The sequence below is a fragment of the Pongo pygmaeus genome, chromosome 1, assembly GCF_028885625.2.
Source record: "Pongo pygmaeus isolate AG05252 chromosome 1, NHGRI_mPonPyg2-v2.0_pri, whole genome shotgun sequence".
Classification (NCBI taxonomy): domain Eukaryota; kingdom Metazoa; phylum Chordata; class Mammalia; order Primates; family Hominidae; genus Pongo; species Pongo pygmaeus.
The window spans coordinates 24,347,561-24,370,287 of NC_072373.2; the positions used below are offsets into that span (position 1 = coordinate 24,347,561).

The following is a 22,727-nucleotide window of genomic DNA, read 5'->3' on the forward strand; positions in this document are numbered from 1 at the left end:
AAAACCTCTATGCAAATAAACTAGAAAATCTAGAAGAAAAGGATAAATTCCTAGACACATACACCCTCCCAAGACTAAACCAGGAAGAAGATGAATCCCTGAATAGACCAATAACAAGCTCTGAAATTGAGGCAATAATTAATAACCTACCAACCAAAAAAAGCCCAGGACCAGATGGATTCACATCCGAATTCTACCAGAGGTACAAAGAGGAGCTGGTACTATTCCTTCTGAAACTATTCCAAACACTAGAAAAAGAGGGACTCCTCCTTAGCTCATTTTATGAGGCCAGCATCATCCTGATGCCAAAACCTGGCAGAGACACAACAAAAAAAGAAAATTTCAGGCCAATATCCCTGATGAACATCGATGAAAAATTCTCAATAAAATACTGGCAAAATGAATCCAGCAGCACATTAAAAATCTTACCCACGACAATCAAGTTGGCTTCATCCCTGAGATGCAAGGCTGGTTCAACATACGCAAATCAACAATCAATAAATGTAATCCATCACATAAACAGAACCAGTAACAAAAACCATATGATTATCTCAATAGATACAGAAAAGGCCCTTTGATAAATTCAACACTCCTTCATGCTAAAAAACACTCAATAAACTAGGTATTGATTGAACACATCTCAAAATAATAAGAGCTATTTATGACAAACCCATAGCCAATATCATACTGACTGGGCAAAAGCTGGAAACATTCCCTTTGAAAACCGGCACAAGACAAGAATGCCCTCTTCACCACTCCTATTTAACATAATATTGGAAATTCTGGCCAGGGCAATCAGGCAGGAGAAAGAAATAAAGGGTATGCAGATAGGGAGAGAAGATGTCAAATTGTCTCTGTTTGCAGATGACATGATTGTATATTTAGAAAACCCCATCGACTCAGCCCAAAAACTCCTTAAGCTGATAAGACTTTCTCTTTGTAAATGACTAAATTTTTCATTTCCAGATGTCTATTTCATTCTTTTTCATAGCTATATGTTCTTTTAAAATTTCTACTTGTTTCTACTTGTTGTTCCATAATTCATCATTTATTAAAAATGGATGCCATTCATTTATCTTTTTAGAACCCTAAACACTTACATTCAAATCTGTGTTAGGTCATAATAATTTTCCCTGAGATGAATTCATATGATGGGCCATTTTGGTGGTATACTTCCTTAACAGATTAGGTTTTCTTTATGTGTTTTACAATTTTTTCTTGCAATGTAATTATAATTTTTTTTGGCTCTCCCCCTTTTTTTCTTTTTCCTCATTTCTACTTTGGTGGTTTTATAGTTCTATAATTGCTTCTACTTGCCTTTCCTTCCCTTTTTACCCTTCTATTCTAACCTAATTTTATACTGATATTTCAGATGACAAAGCAAAATTTCATATTCATTGTTTTAAGATAAGCATTCAAATATAATGAATAATTTGTTAACTTGCCTTTTAGTTTACAGGAAGAGCAAACACAATTTTAGGTATTTCTGCCTAACAAATAAATTAAGGCAATTTATTTATCTATAGGAGTTAGAGGCATGGAGTTGAATCATTCATTTCAACAACAAATTAACGTGCAATGCTTTTGGATTAAAGGTTAATTTCCACAGGAAATAACATAGAATCTTTGCCATCCAGATGTCTTAAATAGAATTTTTAACAAATACAGTAATGTGCCACACAATGATGTTTTAGTCAATCATGGACTGGATATATAATGAAGTTACCATAAGATTATAATGGAGCTGAAAAATTCCTATCACCTAGTGACATCATAGTCATCATAACATCGTAGCTGTCATAATGTCACAGCACAATGCACTAATTCTCTTTGTGGTGATGTTGGTGTAAACAAACCTACTGTGGTGCCAGTTGCATATACAATTATCTACAGTACATAATATTTGATAATGATGATAAATGACTACGTTACTGGTTTATGTATTTACAATATACTTTTTATCATTATTTTAGACTGCACTCCTTCTATTTATATATAAAATTAACTGTAAAACAGCTTCAGGCAGGTCCTTCATGCGGTATTCCAGAAGAAGGCATTGTTGTCCTAGGAGATGACAGTTCTGTGTGTATTATTGCCCTGAAGACCTTCCGGTGGGACAATATATGGAGGCGGAAGACAGTGATATTGATGAACCTGATCCCACGTAGGCCTAGGCTAATGTGTGTGTGTCTTAGTTTTTAACAAAAAAGTTCAAAAAGTAAAGAAATAAAATAAAATATAAAAATAGAATAAAGATATCAAGAAAATATTTTTACACAATGTGCTTTTGCTTTAAGCTAAGTGTTGTTTCAAAGGAGTCAAAAGTGAAAAAAATTAAAATCTTATAAAGTAAAAAAAATTATAGTAAGCTAAGGTTATTATTGAAGAAAAAAATTTTTTTTTTTGAGGCTGGGTGTTCATCTGTTGTCCAGGCTGGAGTACAGGAGCACGATTATGGCTCACTGCAGCCTCCAACTCTTGGGCTCAAGCGATCCTCTCATCTCAGCCTTCCAAGTAGCTGAAATTACAGGAGCATACCACCATGCCTGGCTCTTTATTTATTCACTCATTTGTTTTTAGAGATGGATGGGTCTCACTATGTTGCCCAAGCTAGTCTTGAACTCCTGGCTCAAGCAATCCTCCTGCCTTGGCCTCCCAAAGTGCTGGGATTACAGGCATGGGCTACTGCACACAGCCTGAAGAAAGAAAAATTTACAAATAAATTTAGTGTAGCCTAAGTGTACAGTATTTATAAAGTCTACAGTAATGTGCAGTAATGTCTGAGGCCTTCACAGTCACTCACCACTCACTCACTAACTCAGAACAACTTCCAGTCCTGCAAGTTCCATTCATGGTAAGTGCCCTATTCAGGTTTGCCATATTTTAAATCTTTTATACTGAATTTTTACTGTACCTTTTCTATGGTTAGATATGTTTAGATGCACAAATACTAGTTTGTTATAGTTGCCTACGGTATTCAGTACAGTAACATGCTGTACATATTTGTAGCCTTAGAGCAATAGGTTATGCCATATAGCCTAGGTGTGTAGTAGGCTACACTATCTAGGTTTGTGTAAGTTCACTCTTTGACATTCACACCATGAAAAAAATCCCCCAACAGCACATTTCTCAGAACACATCCCAGTTGTTCAGCAATGTATGACTGTAACCTCAAACAAGTACATCAGACAAATCAGTAGGATTTGTATTTTTGGTATAATGTTGCTAGCATTCATCTTTATTTAACAAAGTTCTTCTAAATATATTTATGCTTAATATTTTGTCTCTTTTTGGTACCTGCATCAACAATCACTTTACCTACTCAAAGTTCTTTTAGTCAACAACAGCTAATTGCAAATGTTTACTGTTTCAAAGTAATAGGATGGATTCCATTTGTTAGATTCAAAAAGCACAAGTACTAAAGAAATCTAAGGCTTTATAAAATAATTTGGATTTTTAAAAAAAAAATATATATAAGACTATAATATTATGATCCTACAGAACTTCTTGCTACATGGTGGTATGGATAATACAGATCCAGAAACACAGCAAATGAGCTCAGAGTAACTGAATTCATAGTTTTATGGCTTTACCTTCTGCTTTACTAGCATTATAGGTTTTTGTAGAACCTAAAATCAAACAGGAATGTAATTTTCTTCAGCTTCTTTCACTACAATGAGGGTATTGGGTATATTATAAACCTTCTTTTTCCTTTAATCTTAACATTTTAAAAGATGAACCTAATCATTATAAGCCAAGCATTGCTTTAATATTTCAAAATAAGTATAGTTATGATTTTTCCCACAGAACTTACCTACTTGTGAACTGTTTCCAAATAATTCATGAACAAGTTTGTCAAAATCGTATGTTACTTTTGCAAGAGAATCAGATTCAAGACTTGGACAAAATGGTATATTTTCTCTGGGTTCATCTTCACGGTTTAAAGCTCCTCCAAATGCCCAAGTAAAAGCAAACACAAAAAGCTTTTGAATAATTTTTGTTAATTTATCAGGATTTTTCTCTGGATACCATGTATTTTCATCCCTGGGGTAGACAGGTATGGAAGAATGAAGGTTAACATTTTTAGAAAGCAGTTTAGGAATAGAAATTTACTTTAATATAATGTTAAAGTTTCATTATTAAAAATTGTAATGCAGTTAGGTATTAACATAAAAGTTTCAGAGTTTATGTAAATTTTTTCCTTTGATAATTATCATGTAAATGATACAATCACTATTTTTTTAAAGTACCATATGTATAAAACTTGTGTAGTCAAACTTTATTTCAAATATACCTTTAATATGTTTTTATTTAACTTATGTATATATGTTTTTATTTATAATATACTTTAATATATGTTTAGTATGTTATTTAATATACATACATATGCTTAATATATGTATATATTTTAATTTATGTAAAAATGTTTCATTTTTATTTTAGGTCAGTTTATTAGCTGACAGTTTATCTGTATTTTGGAAGAGGAAATTATAATTCTTAATTTTATGTGGAAAGACATAAGTGAATAGTCATTCACCCTGTATTCGTCTCAGCCAAGTCCTAGAGGTTGATTTAGTTCAACCTGGCTAAAGCCAGGCAGTCTGAATCTGGAGAGTCTTCTCCACTCTGGATTAACCTAGATCATCCATGGTTGGTAGGATCATGAAATTCTATGGTGATGGTGATGGGGCTGAACATGAGATTTGAGCCTGATTTAAAGACATTTCATATAGTTCAGAATTCAGTATTATCATAAAACTATTTATAAATTATGAAAAACCTAAAATATGTCACTAAACTGGAATTTATTAGCAATCATTAATGTACAGTTCATTTGTACAATTCTATCTGAAATTTCTAGCCATATGTTATAGTTCACTTAGCAAATATCTGAGTGGTTATTATGTATTGATTTTTCTGAACAAAACAGATATGATCCCTTTTTTACAGAAGAGCAAAATTAATGCTAAACAATGGTAAGTGTAAAGAAAAAAGTCAGTCAAGGGGCCAAGATGGTCGATTAGAAGCAGCGGCCACCCTTGGCACTCACGAAGAGGAATGAAAGCAGTGAGAGAAGTCAGCACCTTCAACTGAAATATCCAGGTTCTCTCACTGGGACTGACTAGGCAAACAACTCGACCCATGGAGAATGAAGAAAAGCAGAGGCAGGTGATGGTCCACCTGCGAGTGGCATATAGCCAAAGGAACCCCCTTCCACCCCCAGCCAAGGGAAGCAGTGAGGGAGTGTGCAACCCCACTCCCTCACTGCTTCTCCCATGGATCTTTGCAACCCACAGATCAGGAGATCCCCCGTGAGCCCATGCCACCAGGGGCTTGGGTCCCACACACAGAACTGTGGGGAATCTTGGCAGAGCAGCCACTCAGGCACACACAGAGACCTAGGAGTTTTACGTACTCTGGCCCCAGGAATCCCAGAAAGACAGGAGATCTATCCATACTTTCTGATAGGAAAAGGGCTGGATCCAGGGAGCCAAACAGCATCATTCTCTGGGCCCCACTTCCAAGGCACCTCACAAGTTAAGACCCACTGACTTGGAATTCCAGCCAGCCAATGGCAATAGGCTGGAGGCTGTGTGAGATGGGACCAAATTCCCAGGGGGCAGGGCAGCTGCCATCTCTTGGTTGACTCAGTTGTTCCAGCCTGCTGGCTCCGGAGAGTCCAGGTGGTCAGGACAAGGAGGGTTTCCCCACAACACAGTACAGCTACTTTGCCAGATTGTGGCCAGACTGCTTCTTTAAGAGGGAACCCCAATCCATTCCTCCTCACTGGGTGTGGCCTCCCTGCAGAGGTTTCAGCCACTCCACCCAGAGTTATATGGACAGAACTCTGATCTCTCCCTGGGATGAAGCTCCTGGAGGTGGGGCTGGCTGCTGTCTCTGTGGTTTGATTGACTCAGCTGTTCCAGCCTGCCAGCTACGGAGAGTCCAGGTGGTCTGGGAAAGAAGGGGCCACTCCCAATGCAGCACACTTGCTCTACCAAGAAGCAGCCAGACTGCTTCTTTAAGGGAGTTCCTGATCCTGTTCCTCTTGACTGGGTGAGACCTCCCAACAGGGGTCTCCAGACACCTCCTATAGGAGCGTTCAGGCCGGAAACAGGTCAGTACTCCCTTGGGACAGAGCTTCCAGAGGAAGGAGTAGGCTACCATCTTTGCTGTTTCAAAGCCTTCACTGGTAATACCTCCAGGTAAGGAAAAAACTGAGGCAAGTAGGGTCTGAAGTGGACCTCCAATAAACTGCAGCTGCCCTATGGAAAAGTGGTCTGACTCTAAAAGAAAAAGAGACAGAAAACGACAATAATAACATCAACAAAAATACCCCACAAAAACCCCACTCAAAGGTCAGCAAGATCAAAGATTTAAGATAGATAAGCCCACAAAGATGAGAAAGAATCAATGCAAAAATGCTGAAAACTCAAAAGCCGGAGTGCCTCTTCTCCAAATGACTGAAACACCTGTCCAGCAAAGGCACAAAACTAGACTGAGGATGAGATGGCTGAATTAACAGAAGTAAGCTTCAGAATGTGGGTAATAATGAACTTTGCTGACTTAAAGGAGCATGTTGTAACCCAATGCAAAGAAGCTAAGATCATACAAAAAAAATACAAGAGCTGATAACCAGAATAGTCAGTTTAGAGAGGAACATAACCGACCTGATAAAGCCAGAAAACACAATACTAGAATTTCTCAATGCAATCACAAGTATCAATAGCAGAATAGACCAAGCAGAGGAGAGAATCTCAGAGCTTGAAGACTATCTTTCTGAAATAAGACAGGCAGACAAGAATAAGACAGGCAAAAAAGAATGAAATGAAATGAACAAAAACCACTGAGAATTATGGGATTATGTAAAGATACCGAACTTATGACTGATTGGGGTTCTTGAAAGAGATGGGGAGAATGGAACCAAGTTGGAAAACATACTTCAGGATATCATCCAGGAGAAGTTCCCCAACCTAGCAAGACAGGCCAACCTTCAAATTCAGGAAATGCAGAGAAACCCAGTAAGATGCTCTATGAAGAAATCAACCCCAAGACATAAACATCAGATTCTCCAAGGTTGAAATGAGAGAAAAAATGTTAAGGGCAGCCAGAGAGAAAGGCCAGGTCACCTACAAAGTGAAGCTCATCAGACTAACAGTAGACTTCTCAGAGAAAGCCCTATAAGCCAGAAGACATTGGGGGCCAATATTCAACATTCCTAGAGTTTACAACCTAGAATTTCATATCCAGTCAAACTAAGCTTCATAGGCAAAGAAGAAATAATAACTTTTTCAGACAAGCAAATGCTGAGGGTATTCATCACCACCAGGCCTGCCTTGCAAGAACTCCTGAAGGAAGCACTAAATCTGGAAAAAAAAAAATCCTTTATGAGCCTCCATAAAAATGCACTGAAGTACACAGGCCAGTGACACTATGAAGCAACCACATAAAGAAGTCTGCAAAATAACCAGATAGCATCATGATGACAGGATTAAATTCACACAAGACCCATTGGTATGCTGTCTTCAAGAAACTCATCTCATGTGCAAAGACACACACAGGCTGAAAATAAAGGGATGGGGGAAAATTTACCAAGCAAATAGAAAACAAACAAACAAAAAAAGCGGGGTAGCAATCCTAGTTTCTGACAAAACAGATTTTAAGCCAACAAAGATAAAAAAAAGACAAAGAAGGGCATTACATATGATTATGTACATGATTACATATGATTATGAAATCACAAAAGGAAAGTGAAGGACTTCTTCAAAGGGAACTACAAACCACTGCTCAAGGAAATCAGAGAGGACACAAAGAAATGGAAAAACATTCTATGCTCATAGATAAGAAGAATCAACATTGTGAAAATGACCATGCTGCCCAAAGCAATTTATAGATTCAATGCTATTCCTATTAAACTACCACTGACATTCTTCACAGGTATAGGGTTCAATCTGACAAGAAGAGCTAACTATCCTAAATATATGTGCACCCAATACAGGAGCACCCAGATAACACCCCCACTGACAATATTAGACAGATCATTGAGACAGAAAATTAACAAAGATATTCAGGATGTGAACTCAGCTCTGGATTAAGTGGACCTGGTAGATATTTACAGAACTCTTCACCCAAAAACTACACAATATACATTCTTCTCATTGCCACATGGTGCTTACTCTAAAATTGATCACATAATCAGAAGTAAAACACTCCTCAGCTGAAATCATAACAGTCTCTCAGATGACAGCACAATCAAATTAGAGCTCAAGATTAAGAAATTCACTCAAAACCACACAACTACTGTAAATTGAACAACCTGCTCCTGAATGACTCTTGGGTAAATAATGAAATTAAGGCAGAAATCAAGAAGGTCTTTGAAACTAATGCAAACAAACAGATAATGTACCAGAATCTCTGGGATGCAGCTAAAGTGGTGGTAAGAGGGATGTTTATAGCACTAAATGCCCACATCAAAAAGCTAGAAAGATCTCAACACATTACCATCACAACTAAAAGAACTAGAGAATCAAGAGCAAACAAACCCCAAAGCTAGAAGAAAAGAAATAACCAAGATCAGAGCTGAACTGAAGGAGATAGAGACATGAAAAATCCTTCAAAACTCAATGAATGCAGCAGCTGATTTTTTGAAAAAAATTAATAAAATAGATAGACTGCTTAGACTAATAAAAAAGAAAACATAAGAATCAAATAGCCACAATCAGAAATGATAAGGGGAATATCACCAATGACTCCATAGAAATACAACCAACCAATGGAGAATACTACAAACACCTCTATGAACATAAACTAGAAAATCTAGAAGAAATGGATAGATTCCTGGACACATACAGTCTCCCAAGACTGAACCAGGAAGAAATCAAATCCTTGAATAGGCCAATAATCAGTTCTGAAATCGAGGCATTAATAAATAGCCTACCAACCAAAAAAAGCCCAGGACCAGGCAGATTCACAGCTGAATTCTGCTAGAGGTACAAAGAAGATCTGGTACCATTTCTAATGAAACTATTACAAACAATTGAAAATGAGGGACTCCTCCCTAGCTCCTTTACTGAGGCCATCATTATTCTGATACCAAAACTTGGCAGAGATATAACAAAAAAGAAAACTTCAGGCCATCCCTAATGAACATCAGGGCAAAAATCCTTGCAAAAAAAATACTGGCAAACCAAATCCAGCAGTACATCAAAAAGCTTATCCACCACAATCAAGTTGGCTTCATCCCCAAGATGTAAGGTTGGTTCAAAATATGCAAATCAATAAATGTAATTCATCGCATAAACAGAACTAAAGACAAAAATCACATGATTATCTCAATAGATGCAGAAAAGGCTTTTGATATAATTCAACATCCTTTCATGTTTAAAACTCTCAATAAACTAGGTATTGAAGGAACCTCAAAATAATAAGAACCATATATAACAAACCCACAGCCAATATCATACTGAATGGGCAAAAGCTGGAGGGATTCTTCTTGAAAACTGGCACAAGACAAGGATGCTCTCTTTCACCACTCCTATTCAACATAGTATTGGAAGTTTAGGCCAGGGCAATTAGGCAAGAGAAAGAAATAAAGTGTATTCATATAGGAAGAGAAGAAGTCAAATTATCTTTTTTTTTAGATGACATGATCCTATATCTAGAAAACCCCATCATCTCAGCCCAAAAGCTTCTTAAGCTGATAAGTAACTTCAGCAAAGTCTGAGAATACAAAATCAATGTGCAAAAGTCACTAGCATTCTTATACACCAACAACAGGCAAGCAGAGAGCCAAATCATGAATAAACTCCTGTTCACAATAGCTACAAAAAGAACAAAATACCTAGGAATACAGCTAACAAGGGAAGTGAAGGACCTATTCAAAGGGAACTACAAACCACTGCTCAAGGAAATCAGAGAGGACACAAATAAATGGAAAAACATTCTATGCTCATGGATAAGAAGAATCAATACCGTGAAAAGGACCATACTGCCCAAAGCAATTTAGAGATTCAATGCTATTCTTATTAAACTACCATTGACATTCCTCACAGAACTAGAAAAAAATACTTTAAAATTCATATGGAACCAAAAAAGAGCCTGAATAGCCAAACCAATCCTATGAAAAAAGAACAAAGCTGGCCAGGCCCAGTGGCTCACACCTGTAATCCCAGCACTTTGGGAGGCTGAGGCGGGCAGATCACGAGGTCAGGAGATGGAGACCATCCTGGCTAACATGGTGAAACCCCGTCTTTACTAAAAATACAAAAAATTAGCCAGGTGTGGTGGCGGACACCTGTAATCCCAGCTACTCAGGAGGCTGAGGCAGGAGAATGGCGTGGACCTGGGAGGCGGAGCTTGCAGTGAGCCGAGATCCTGCCACTGCACTCCAGCCTGGGCAGCATCACACTGTCCAACTTCAAACTATACTACAAAGCTACAGTAACCAAAACAACAAGGTACTGGCACAAAAACAGACACAGAGACCAATGGAATAGAATAGAGAACTCAGAAATAAGACTGTATATCTACAACCATCTGATCTTTGACAAATGTGACAAAAACAAATGGGGAAAGGATTCCCTATTTAATAAATGGTGCTGGGAGAATTGGCTAGCCATATGCAGAAAACTGAAACTGGACCCCTTCCTTACACCTTATACAAAAATTAACTCAAGATAGATTAAAGACTTAAATGTAAAACCCAAAACTATAAAAACCCTAGAAGAAAATCTAGGCAAATACCATTCAGAATATAGGCATGGGAAAAAATTTTATGACAAAAATTCGAAAAGCAATTGCAACAAAAGCAAAAATTGACAAATGGGATCTAATCAAACTAAAGAGCATCTGCACAGCAAAATAAACTATCATTAGAGTGAACAGACAACCTACAGAATGGGAGAAAGTTTTTGCAGTCTATCCATCTGACAAAGGTCTAATATCCAGAATCTACAAGGAAGTTAGGCTGATTTAAGAGAAAAAAAAGACATTAAAAAATGGGCAAAAGACATGAACAGATACTTCTTAAAAATGGCCAACAAACATGAAAGAAAGCTCAACATCACTGATCATTAGAGACATGCAAATCAAAACCACAATGAGCTACCATCACATGCCAGTCAGAATGGTGATTATTAAAAAGTCAAAAAACAACAGATGCTGTCAAGGTTGCAAAGAAAAAGGAATGCTTTTACACTGTTGGTGGGAGCGTAAATTAGTTCAACCATTGTGGAAGACTGTGTAGTGATTCCTCAAAGACCTAGAGGCAGAAATACCATTTGACCCAGCAATCCCATTACTGGGTACATACCCAAAGGAATATAAATCATTCTATTATAAAGGTACATGCACACATATGTTCACTGCAGCACAATTCACAATAGCAAAGATATGGAATCAACCTAAATGCCCATCAATGATAGACTGGATAGAGAAAATGTGGTACATATACACCATGGAATACTATGCAGACATAAAAAGGAATGAGATCATGTCCTTTGCAGGGACATGGTTGGAGCTGGAAGCCATTATCCTCAGCAAACTAATGCAGGAACAGAAAACCAAACACTACATGTTCTCACTTACAAGTTGGAGCTGAAGGATGAGAACACATGGACACATGGGCAGGGGAACAACGCACACTGGGGCCTGTCAGGGTGGTGGTCAGGGGAGGAAGCGCATCAGGAAAAATAGCTAATGAATGCTGGGCTTAATACCTAGGTGATGGTAGGATCTGTGCAGCAAACCACCATGGCACACATTTACCTATGTAACAAACCTGCACATCCTGCGCATGTACCCCTGAACTTAAAATAAGAATCAAGCACTGCATGAAGAATAATAGTAGGGAAAACTAGTTTAGATGTGGGAGTCAGGGAAGGTATCTTTGAAGAAGTAACCATTTAATTGAGACCAAAGAATCAGTGATATTCGGCAAAATATAGGAGAAAGAACATCTTGGGCAGAAGGAATACATGCGCCAAGACCATAAGGTCAAAGGATCATGGCTTGTTTGAGAAACTGAAGAAAAGGCAAGTGTCACTGAAGCACAATCAGAGCAAGAGATTAGGAGATGAATCTGGAAAGGTAGGCAGGACCTTTTTAGGCTGTACCAAGATTTTTTTCTTCCACTTTGAGAGTAATGGGAAGTCTTAAATCACTACAAAAGAGAAAAGAAATATTTTAAATTATGTTTTAAAAAGATTGACTCTTGCATATAAGTACCAAGAGACATGTACAAGCATATTAATCATATTACTATTGTTAATAACAAATTGAAAATCTAAATGTTTACCAATCGATAAATAACCTGTGATACACGTGTGTGTGTATGTATATATATATATATATATATCACAGTTTATATATATAATGACAACGGACTAGTAGGTAGCAGTGAAAAGAAATAAGAATAGCTATATGCACAATGGACTAAACATGTAATGTTGAACAAAAGATGCAAGTGGCAGAAGATCATACAGGATGATTTCATTTATTTAAAGTTAAAAACACACAAAGCTAAAAAATATTATTTTGAAATATATTAATAAGTACAAAATCCAGAATAGTAGTTATCTCAGATGATGGGATACCCTGAGATCTAGGAGAGAATACAGAGGACTTCAAAAATAAAATAATATGCTTTTTCTATGGCTGAGTAGTATATATATGAGTCATTATGGTATTGTTATTTATGTACTATACACATTTTATAAATGCTCTTTTTGGTTATTCACTATTTAATAAAAATTTAATTTCTTGTTGTTACATTGAGAATGAGCAGGAAAAATTGGGGAAACGAATTAGGAAGCTATTACAAACAGTATAGGCAAGAAATGATGGAGGTTTGGGTTAGAATGCCATAATCGAGACGTAGATAAGTCAGTGGATTTTAAGACAGAACTGACAGGCAGAGTAGAAACCACAAGTGAATGTTTTATCATTCGAAAGCAAATGTGACATGAATGTTTTAAGGACTCATAATAAGATGCCCAACAGTGACTCTTCTATCCTACAAAATGGCTGAAGAGATGTACAACAAATAATTTACATTGCTCTTACTATGTGCTAGGCTCTATTCTGGATACCTAACATATCACATTATTATTCCAGTTTTATAAATGAAAAAAATTAAAGCTTAAAAACACTTAGCAACTAATTCGACATTTCACAGTTCATAAATGGCAGATTCATGCAATAAATTCATGTCAATTTTATTCCTTTCTCAAATATGTATAGAGGCTGGACAAATGTATTCCTATAATGCATATTACTTCAAAATGCAGCATAAAATCTGGTGATCTTATATTAGCTATACAAAGAACTCTAAGTTGGAATAAAATAAACTTAAGTGGATTCTGATACTATGAAAATACAAAAGTATTGATTTATTGAGAAGTAATCTTGTGCATATTTGAGGATCTGGCACCTAATGGTTATTAAAACATGTTTTCTGAAGGAATGTAACTGACCTCTTTTCTATATCCTTGAATGTGACAGACTCTCTTCGAGAATTTGCCTCCTTAGATGACGTGTCATTCAAATCATCACCTTAAAAAGGAAAGAGTATGTTTCCATAATTAACAACAGACGTAAAATTTATCTGGTAAACTAATGAGGTTTAACCTTTAACATTGTTTAGTTTGTGAATTATCATAGAATATCTTTATTTAACATACAATATCTGAGAACTAACTTATCAAAACAAAGTGGGAATTAGAGGAGCAGAGAATGTTCTTACATTGTCAGAACTGATTTTTATTTATTTGAAGCATAAAGCTGCATACATTTGTTCTTTATTCTATTCTATCCTTTTTTAAAGAAGATTGATTGTTCCAAAATGTAAACTTTCAAACATTCAAGTGACTATGACCAAATATGGTACTCATTACAAGCTAAACAATAAATGGGCCCTCATAAAGTGGGGCAATAAAAAAAGAAGCTGCATGCTTTCAAGTAACAAATTTATTAAAATAAACATTCAGCTGGGGCATATTAGGCAGATTGTAGTCATCCCCCTCTCACTACCATTACCCACCTTTTTTGTCCAACTAATTCATTCCACAGGGAAACACAAAGAGTAATTATTCATTCTTCCTTGTAGCTTATTTTTATAATATTTGTTTTCTTAATATTAAAAAAATGCTTCTTTTAGTGTACAGAAGAAAACAATCACCCATAATTCCACCACCTAAATATAACAACTAGTAATATGTTGATGCATTTCTTTATGGGCTTTTATCTAAAGATATAAATTATATAAAAACATAATATTTTAAAATTTGAACCTGTCATTATGATGTTAGCTGGTTATTTTGCTCGTTAGTTGATGCAGTCTCTTCCTAGTCTCGATGGTCTTTACATTTTGGCATGATTTTGCAGTCGCTGGTACCGGTTGTGCCTTTCCATGTTTAGAGCTTCCTTCAAGAGCTCTTTTAGGGCAGGCCTGGTGGTGACAAAATCTCTCAGCATTTGCTTGTCTGTAAAGGATTTTATTTCTCCTTCACTTATGAAGCTTAGTTTGGCTGGATATGAAATTCTGGGTTGAAAATTCTTTTCTTTAAGAATGTTGAATATTGGCCCCCACTCTCTTCTGGCTTGTAGGGTTTCTGCCGGGAGATCCACTGTTAGTCTGATGGGCTTCCCTTTGATGGTAACCCGGCCTTTCTCTCTGGCTGCCCTTAACATTTTTTCCTTCATTTCAACTTTGGTGAATCTGACAATTATGTGTCTTGGAGTTGCTCTTCTCGAGGAGTATCTTTGTGGCGTTCTCTGTATTTCCTGAATCTGAATGTTGGCCTGCCTTGCTAGATTGGGGAAGTTCTCCTGGATAATATCCTGCAGAGTGTTTTCCAACTTGTTTCCATTCTCCCCTTCACTTTCAGGTACACCAATCAGACGTAGATTTGGTCTTTTCACATAGTCCCACATTTCTTGGAGGCTTTGCTCGTTTCTTTTTATTCTTTTTTCTCTAAACTTCCCTTCTCGCTTCATTTCATTCATTTCATCTTCCAGGGCTGACACCCTTTCTTCCATTTGATCGCATCGGCTCCTGAGGCTTCTGCATTCTTCACGTAGTTCTCGAGCCTTGGTTTTCAGCTCCATCAGCTCCTTTAAGCACTTCTCTGTATTGGTTATTCTAGTTATACAATCTTCTAAATTTTTTTTCAAAGTTTTCAACTTCTTTGCCTTTGGTTTGAATATCCTCCCGTAGCTCAGAGTAATTTGATCGTCTGAAGCCTTCTTCTCTCAGCTCGTCAAAGTCATTCTCCATCCAGCTTTGTTCCGTTGCTGGTAAGGAACTGCTTTCCTTTGGAGGAGGAGAGGTACTCTGCTTTTTAGAGTTTCCAGTTTTTCTGCTCTGTTTTTTCCCCATCTTTGTGGTTTTATCTACTTTTGGTCTTTGATGATGGTGATGTACAGATGGGTTTTTGGTGTGGATGTCCTTTCTGTTAGTTTTCCTTCTAACAGACAGGACCTTCAGCTGCAAGTCTGTTGGAGTACCTGGCCGGCCGTGTGAGGTGTCAGTCTGCCCCTGCTGGGGGATGCCTCCTAGTTAGGCTGCTCGGGGGTCAGGGGTCAGGGACCCAATTGAGGCAGTCTGCCCGTTCTCAGATCTCCAGCTGCGTGCTGGGAGAACCACTGCTCTCCTCAAAGCTGTCAGACAGGGACATTTAAGTCTGCAGAGGTTACTGCTGTCTTTTTGTTTGTCTGTGCCCTGCCCCCAGAGGTGGAGCCTACAGAGGCAGGCAGGCCTCCTTGAGCTGTGGTGGGCTCCACCCAGTTCAAGCTTCCAGGCTGCTTTGTTTACCTAAGTGAGCCTGGGCAATGGCGGGCGCCCCTCCCCCAGCCTCACTGCCGACTTGCTGTTTGATCTCAGACTGCTGTGCTAGCACACAGCGAGACTCCGTGGGCGTAGGACCCTCTGAGCCAGGTGCGGGCTATAATCTCCTGGGGCACCGTTTCCTAAGCCCGTCGGAAAAGCACAGTATTCGGGTGGGAGTGGCCCGATTTTCCAGGTGCCATCTGTCACCCCTGGAAAGAGAACTCCCTGACCCCTTGCACTTCCCGAGTGAGGCAATGCCTCGCCCCTGCTTCGGCTGGCGCACGGTGCGCTCACCCACTGACCTGCGCCCACTGTCTGGTACTCCCTAGTGAGATGAACACGGTACCTCAGATGGAAATGCAGAAATCACCCATCTTCTGCGTCGCTCACGCTGGGAGCTGTAGACCGGAGCTGTTCCTATTCGGCCATCTTGGCTCCTCCCCCTTCAATAAGTTTTATGTTTTGAGGGGCTTTAGTAAAATGCTTTTTTATGGTTGATTGAAATTTATCATCTAAATTTTAAAAATTAAGGGTAAATAAGACTTGTGCTAGTAGTGTTGAAGGGTTTTTACTCATATTCCCCGCTTTTTTTTTCTGAGCATATTTTTAAGAATGGAATGGACACGTTCTACTATGGCCTACCCTTGGGTATTACATGGGATGCCTGTGGAATGTTGGATGTTCTACGTGGGACAGAATTGTTGAAATTGTGAGCTGGCATAAGCTGGACCATTATCAGTTTTAATTTTTGTGGGCCACCCCATAAACACAAAAGTTAAAAGAAGATGTTTAATAACATATTGGGTGGACTCTCCAGGAAGAGCATGAGCACTAATTAAGTGAGAATTGGTATCAATGGATACACGTACATATCTTAGTTTTCCAAATTCAGGGATGTGTTTAACATCTGTTTGCCATAACTAATTAGGTGCTAGTCCTCTAGGGTTAACACCTGTTGAAGGAGGGAACGTATCTGTGAGCTGGCAATCTGGGGATTGCAGGATAATTTGTTTAGCTAGTCTCTGGGTAAGTTGAAATTGTTTAGGTACATTTCTCCAATTTTGGTGGAAAAATAGATGCGATTGGGTGGTTTGGTCAAGCAGTGATGTCGTAACTTGCAGGTTTGCTTGATCATTGCCAAAAGTCCATGGGCCAAGCAGTGAGCTGTGGGGTCGAATATGTGTGATAAAAATAGGATGTGTACATTGATCCAGCAATTGCTGAAGTCGAAGAAAAAGTGCACACAGGGTGGGCTTGAGAGTGGACTTAATGAGGGCTGTTTCAAGGTTCTGCAATAAATAGAGTAAGCAGAGTCACTAACAATATTGATGGGCTAAGCAGAACAGGCCTCCAGGGCCAATATTAAGGCTCCAACCTCGGCTCTCTGAGTGCCAGTAAATCCAGAATGAGTGAGGAAATTATGCAGTCTCCACCAAATAGCCGCTTTTCTATTTTTACCAGAGCCATCAGTAAAAACCGTTAAAGCATTAAGTATGGGGGAGTGAACTAGTTTTGTAGGCACAACTACAGGAGTATGAGATAAGAACTGAATTAGTTTATCAGCAGGAAGGGCATGTTCTGTATGGCCTGCATAATCAGAGAGTGCTATCTGAAGATCTAGAGATAGGGGCAGTATGCTTTGAATTGCCTTTTACTCAAAGGAATTCTGATGACATCAGGGTCATAACCTAGCAACTGACTGCATCATCTGTGGCCTGTATAGATGACTTTACTAACTAGCTGGATATAGGGAGATAATGTTTTAGTCCTGGTATGTGAGTAAAAAAACCCATTTTAGAAAGTGCAGCCCGGGGGCTATCTGTCCTACTAATCCTGTTGGGGAATGCTTAGTAGGGAAAACAAACAATTGAACTGAATATTGCGGGTCTATGCAATCTAGTTGCCTCTGAGAAATAGCTTGCTCTATTTCCTCAATTTCCCTTTTTGCTGGAGTTAAATACGTGGGAGAGTCTAGGGCTGTATTGCCCTTTAGGATAGGAAACAGGATTTGTAACTTATCAATTATGCCCAAGGTGGGGTAAAGCCAATTAATATCACCCAGTAATGTTTGATAATCATTTAAGGTGTATAAGTTGCTAGTATTTAATTTAACCTTTTGAGGTCTTATTGACCGGGAAGTTAGTATGTATCCAAGATATTTCCAAGGAGAGGAAAATTGAAAATTGTACTTTTTCAGGTGCTATGATTAAACCTCTTAACTGTGTATTCTTTAGGATGGAAGCATATAAACTTAAAAGTACTGGCTCTGTTGGGGCTGCTAGTAAAATATCATCCATAAAATGAAAAATTTTGCAATTAGGAAATTCTTTTCTACTTGGGAGCAAAGCCTGATTTACATGATACTGACACATAGTAGGACTGTTCAGCATCCCTTGAGAAAGCACTTTCCAATGAAGTTGGTGAGCTGGCCTTTCATTATTGACAGCTGGTATGGTAAATGCAAGTTTTGCTCTGTCCTGTTCTGCAAGGGGAATAGTATAGAAGTCGTCCTTTAAGTCAATAACGACTAGAGGCCAATCTTCAAGAATCGCCATGGGGGAAGGGAGGCCCTGTTGAAGAGGCCCCATAGGTTGCAAATTAGCATTCATAGCCTGTAAATCATGCAAAAGTCTCCATTTGCCAGATCTTTCGGGAATGACAAAAATGGGCGAATTCCAAGGGGTGTTTGATGGTTCTATATGGCCGACTTTTAATTGCTCCTCAACTAATTCATGGGCTCTTTGTAACTTCTCTCCCTTTAAAGGTCACTGTTCTACCCAAATAGGATTTTGAGAGCGCTACATCAGGGGTAGAGGAGGAATGACAGTGGCCATTACTAGAAAGAGTTCTGCAAAGTGACCTCAATTAACCCTTTTGTAAATGGGCTAGTGGCTCCATTTTCTTTAATACTTTTTCTTATCTCTTTATAAGTGTCAGAAGAAATGTGTTCGTATACCTGATTGTCTTGTCAATCTTGCATTACCGGGCAGGCTAAGAGCTCCCCTTCTAATGCCGCTTGCCTAAGACAGAGTCCCATAGCTGTAGTGTATCCCTTGTCTTTTTTCCAATTTACAGGAGGAGGGGGCTCAGGCAAAACCTCTGTTTTCTTTCTTATTTTTTGCCCGGTAATGGCTGGGCTGGAGAAGGAGGAGGTGGTAAGGTAGGTGATGGCTCCTGCTCCCTTCCCTTTTTAGGCTCTTCTGTGTAGAGTGGACCAAAGCAGCCCTAATTAAAGCCCATAATATTAGAGATGTTACTGGGACCCACTGCCCTTGTGCATGATGTTTTTTAAAATTTCTCCCCACTTGTTCCCAGAGCTCTACGTCTAGTGTACCCTCTTCTGGGATCCATGGGTTATGGGACACAACAGTTTGCATTAGGTCCCTTAATTGAGCCTGCGAAACAGAGGCTCTGCCAGCTTTAAGCAGCTGTGAGAGGCAAAGCCAGCTGGATTTCTGGGTCGGGTGGGGACTTGATGAACTTTTCTGTGGCTAGCTAGAAGTTTGTAAAATGCAACAGTGTTCTGTAAAAATGCACCAATCAGTGCTCTGTGGCTACCTAGAGGTATGTAAAATGGACCAATTAGCATTCTGTAAAAATGCACCAATCAGTGCTCTGTGGCTAGCTACAGGTTTGTAAAATGGACTAATCAGCACACTGTAAAATGGACCAATCAGTGCTCTGTAAAACGGACGCTCTGTAAAATGGACCAATCAGCAGGACATGGGTGGGGACAAATAAGGGACTAAAAGCTGGCAACCCCAGCCAGCAGCGGCAACCTGCTTGGGTCCTCTTCCATGTTGTGGAAGCTTTCACTCTTCAAAATAAATCTTGCTGCTGGTCACTCTTTGGGTCTGTGCCACCTTTAAGGGCTGTAACACTCACTGCGAAGGTCTGCGACTTCATTCTTGAAGTCAGTGAGACCACGAACCCACTGGAAGGAACCAACTCCAGACACAGCTGTTTCAATATTTTATATACTGTTGCTGTTGAGCTGATAACTGTTGTCCCATGATAAAAGCCTGAACAATTTCCTCAAACTTGGATATCCCAAGCAAGCACCAATGACTTACTGACTTACTGACAGTGCAGTCTCTTTACCTTCATTTTTGAGGGTTCCAACATGATCCATTGCAGTGCTCCTCACACGAGGCACCACCTGCCAAGTCTGTCCTGCAGACTCTGGCTGAGTGACAGATGAAAGAAATATGCTGACACAGGTTGCCTGACAGCATGGCTAGGGGATCACAAAGCTCAACACCACCACCAAGAGTCCACTAGCCGAGAGAGTGCAGCCCCGATAAGCTGGCAATACTCACATTTATTCAGTACAGATTTAATGACAAAGGCTTGGAGAAAAACAATTTGTGGGTAATAAACATAGTTGACCACCTGAATTGAGAGCAGTCCTGTGTGTGAACAATCAAAGGTGTGTTTTAGGACAACATGAGTAAAAAACCTATTTAGATAAACTCCTCTGCATTCCTTTGTACCTATGCCCTTTGACCCTGGGTAAGAACAGCTGCCTTCAGTTCATTCTTCCCTGAAGCTTTGCAAAACCTCCCAGCCTTCCAAGAAGGTTTGCATCTTTCCTTATAATTTCTCCCATCACCCTGACTGATCTCCTACACAGCATCTGTTGTTTCCTGGCTTTTTAATGGTCACTATTCTAACTGGCATGAGATGGTATCTCATTGTGGTTTTGATTTGCATTTCTCTAATGACCAGTGATGATGAGCTTTTTTTTACGTTTGTTGGCTGCATAAATGTCTTCTTTTGAGAAGGGTCTGTTCATATCCTTTACCCGCTTTTTGATGGTTTTTTTTTTCTTGTAAATTTGTTTAAGTTCCTTGTGGATTCTGGATATTAGCCCTTTGTCAGAGGCACAGATTGCAAATGTTTTCTCCCAATCTCTAGGTTGCCTGTTCACTCTGATAATAGTTTCTTTTGCTGTGCAGAAGCTCTTTGGTTTAATTAGATACTATTTGTCAATTTTGGCTTTTGTTGCCATTGCTTTTGGTGTCTTAGTTGTGAAGTCTTTCCCCATGCCTATGTCCTGAATGGTATTGCCTAGGTTTTCTTCCAGGGCATTTATGGTTTTTAGGTCTGACGTTTAAGTTTTTAATCCAACTTGAGTTAATTTTTGTATAAGGTGTAAGGTATGGGTCCAGTTTCAGTTTTCTGCATATCGGTAGCCAGTTTTCCCAACATCATTTATTAAATAGAGAGTCCTTTCCCCATTGCTTGTTTTTGTCAGGTTTCTCGAAGATCAGCTGGTTGTAGATGTGTGGTGTTATTTCTGAGGCTTCTGTTCTGTCCCATTGGTCTATATATCTGTTTTGGTACCAGTACTATGCTGTTTTGGTTACTGTAAGCCTTGTAGTACAGTTTGAAGTCAGGCAGTGTGATGCCTCGAGCTTTGTTCTTTTTGCTTATGACTGTCTTGGCTATACAGGCTCTTTTTTGGTTTCATATGAAATTTGAAGTAGTTTTTTTTTTCTAATTTTGTGAAGAAAATCAATGGTAGCTTGATGGGAATAGCATTGAATCTATAAATTATTTTGGGCAGTATGGCCATTTTCATGATATTGATTCTTCCTATCCATGAGCATGGAATGTTTTCCCATTTGTTTATGTCCTCTCTTATTTCCTTGAGCAGTGGTGTGTAGTTCTCCTTGAAGAGGTCCATCATATCCCTTGTAAGTTGTATTCCTAGGTATTTTATTTTCTTTGTAGCAACTGTTGATGAGAATTCACTCATGATTTGGCTGTTTGTCTATTATTGGTGTATAAGAATGCTTGTGATTTTTACACATTGATTTTGTATCCTGAGACTTTGCTGAAGTTGCTTATCAGCTTAAGGAGTTTTAGGGCTGAGACAATGGGTTTTCCAAATGTAAAATAACGTCATTTGCAAATAGAGGCAATTTGACATCCTCTCTTCCTATTTGAATATGGTTTATTTCTTTCTCTTGCCTGACTGCCCTGGCCAGAACTTCCAATACTATGTTGATTAGGAGTGGTGAGACTGGGCATTCTTGTCTTGTGCCAGTTTTCAAGGGGAATGCTTCCAGCTTTTGCTCATTCAGTATGACATTGGCTGTGGGTTTGTCATAAATAGCTCTTATTATTTTGAGATATGTTCCATCAATACCTAGTTTATTGAGTGTTTTTAGCATAAAGGTGTGTTGAATTATATCGAAGGCCTTTTCTGCATCTATTGAGATAATCATATGATTTTTGACATTGGTTCTGCTTATGTGATGTATTGTGTTTATTGATTTACATATGTTGAACCAGCCTTGCAGCCCAGGGATGAAGCTGACTTGTTCATTGTGGATAAGCTTTCTGATGTGCTGCTGGATTCAGTTTTCCAGTATTTTATTGAGGATTTTCACATTGATGTTCATCAGGGATACTGGCCTGAAATTTTCCTTTTTTTTGCATCTCTGCTGGGTTTTGGTATCAGGATGACGCTGGCTTCATAAAATGAGTTAAAGAGGAGTCCCTGTTTTCTACTGTTTGGAATAATTTCAGAAAAAATGGTACTAGCTCCTCTTTGTACCTCTGGTAGAATTGAGATGCCAATCTGTCTGGTCCTGAGCTTTTTTTGGTTGGTAGGCTATTGATTACTGTCTCAATTTCAGAACTTTTTATTGGTCTCTTCAGGGATTCAACTTCTTCCTGGTTTAGTCTTGGAAGAGCATATGTCTCCAGGAATTTATCCATTTCTTTTAGATTTTCTAGTTTATTTGCATAGAGGTGTTTATAGTATTCTCTGATGGTAGTTTGTATTACTGTGGGATCAGGGGTGATCTCTCCTTTATCATTTTTTATTGTGTCTATTTGATCTATTTGATTCTTCTCTCTTTTCTTCTATATTATTCTGGCTAGCTATCTG

The 22,727-nt window shown here is 38.6% G+C and overlaps 1 protein-coding gene across 2 annotated transcripts in view; it reads right to left on the minus strand.

Moving 5' to 3' along the window:
* The window catches only part of DNAH14 (dynein axonemal heavy chain 14), a 510,612-nt gene that overhangs the window by 182,358 nt on the left and 305,527 nt on the right, over window positions 1-22,727 (minus strand). For both annotated transcript variants that reach the window (XM_063672417.1, XM_054474368.2), the window contains exons 42-43: window positions 13,473-13,551; window positions 3,815-4,044 (exon numbers count right to left, since the gene is read on the minus strand). In XM_063672417.1, coding sequence (XP_063528487.1) covers window positions 3,815-4,044; window positions 13,473-13,551 — 309 coding nt within the window. The remainder of the gene's footprint in view (window positions 1-3,814; window positions 4,045-13,472; window positions 13,552-22,727) is intronic.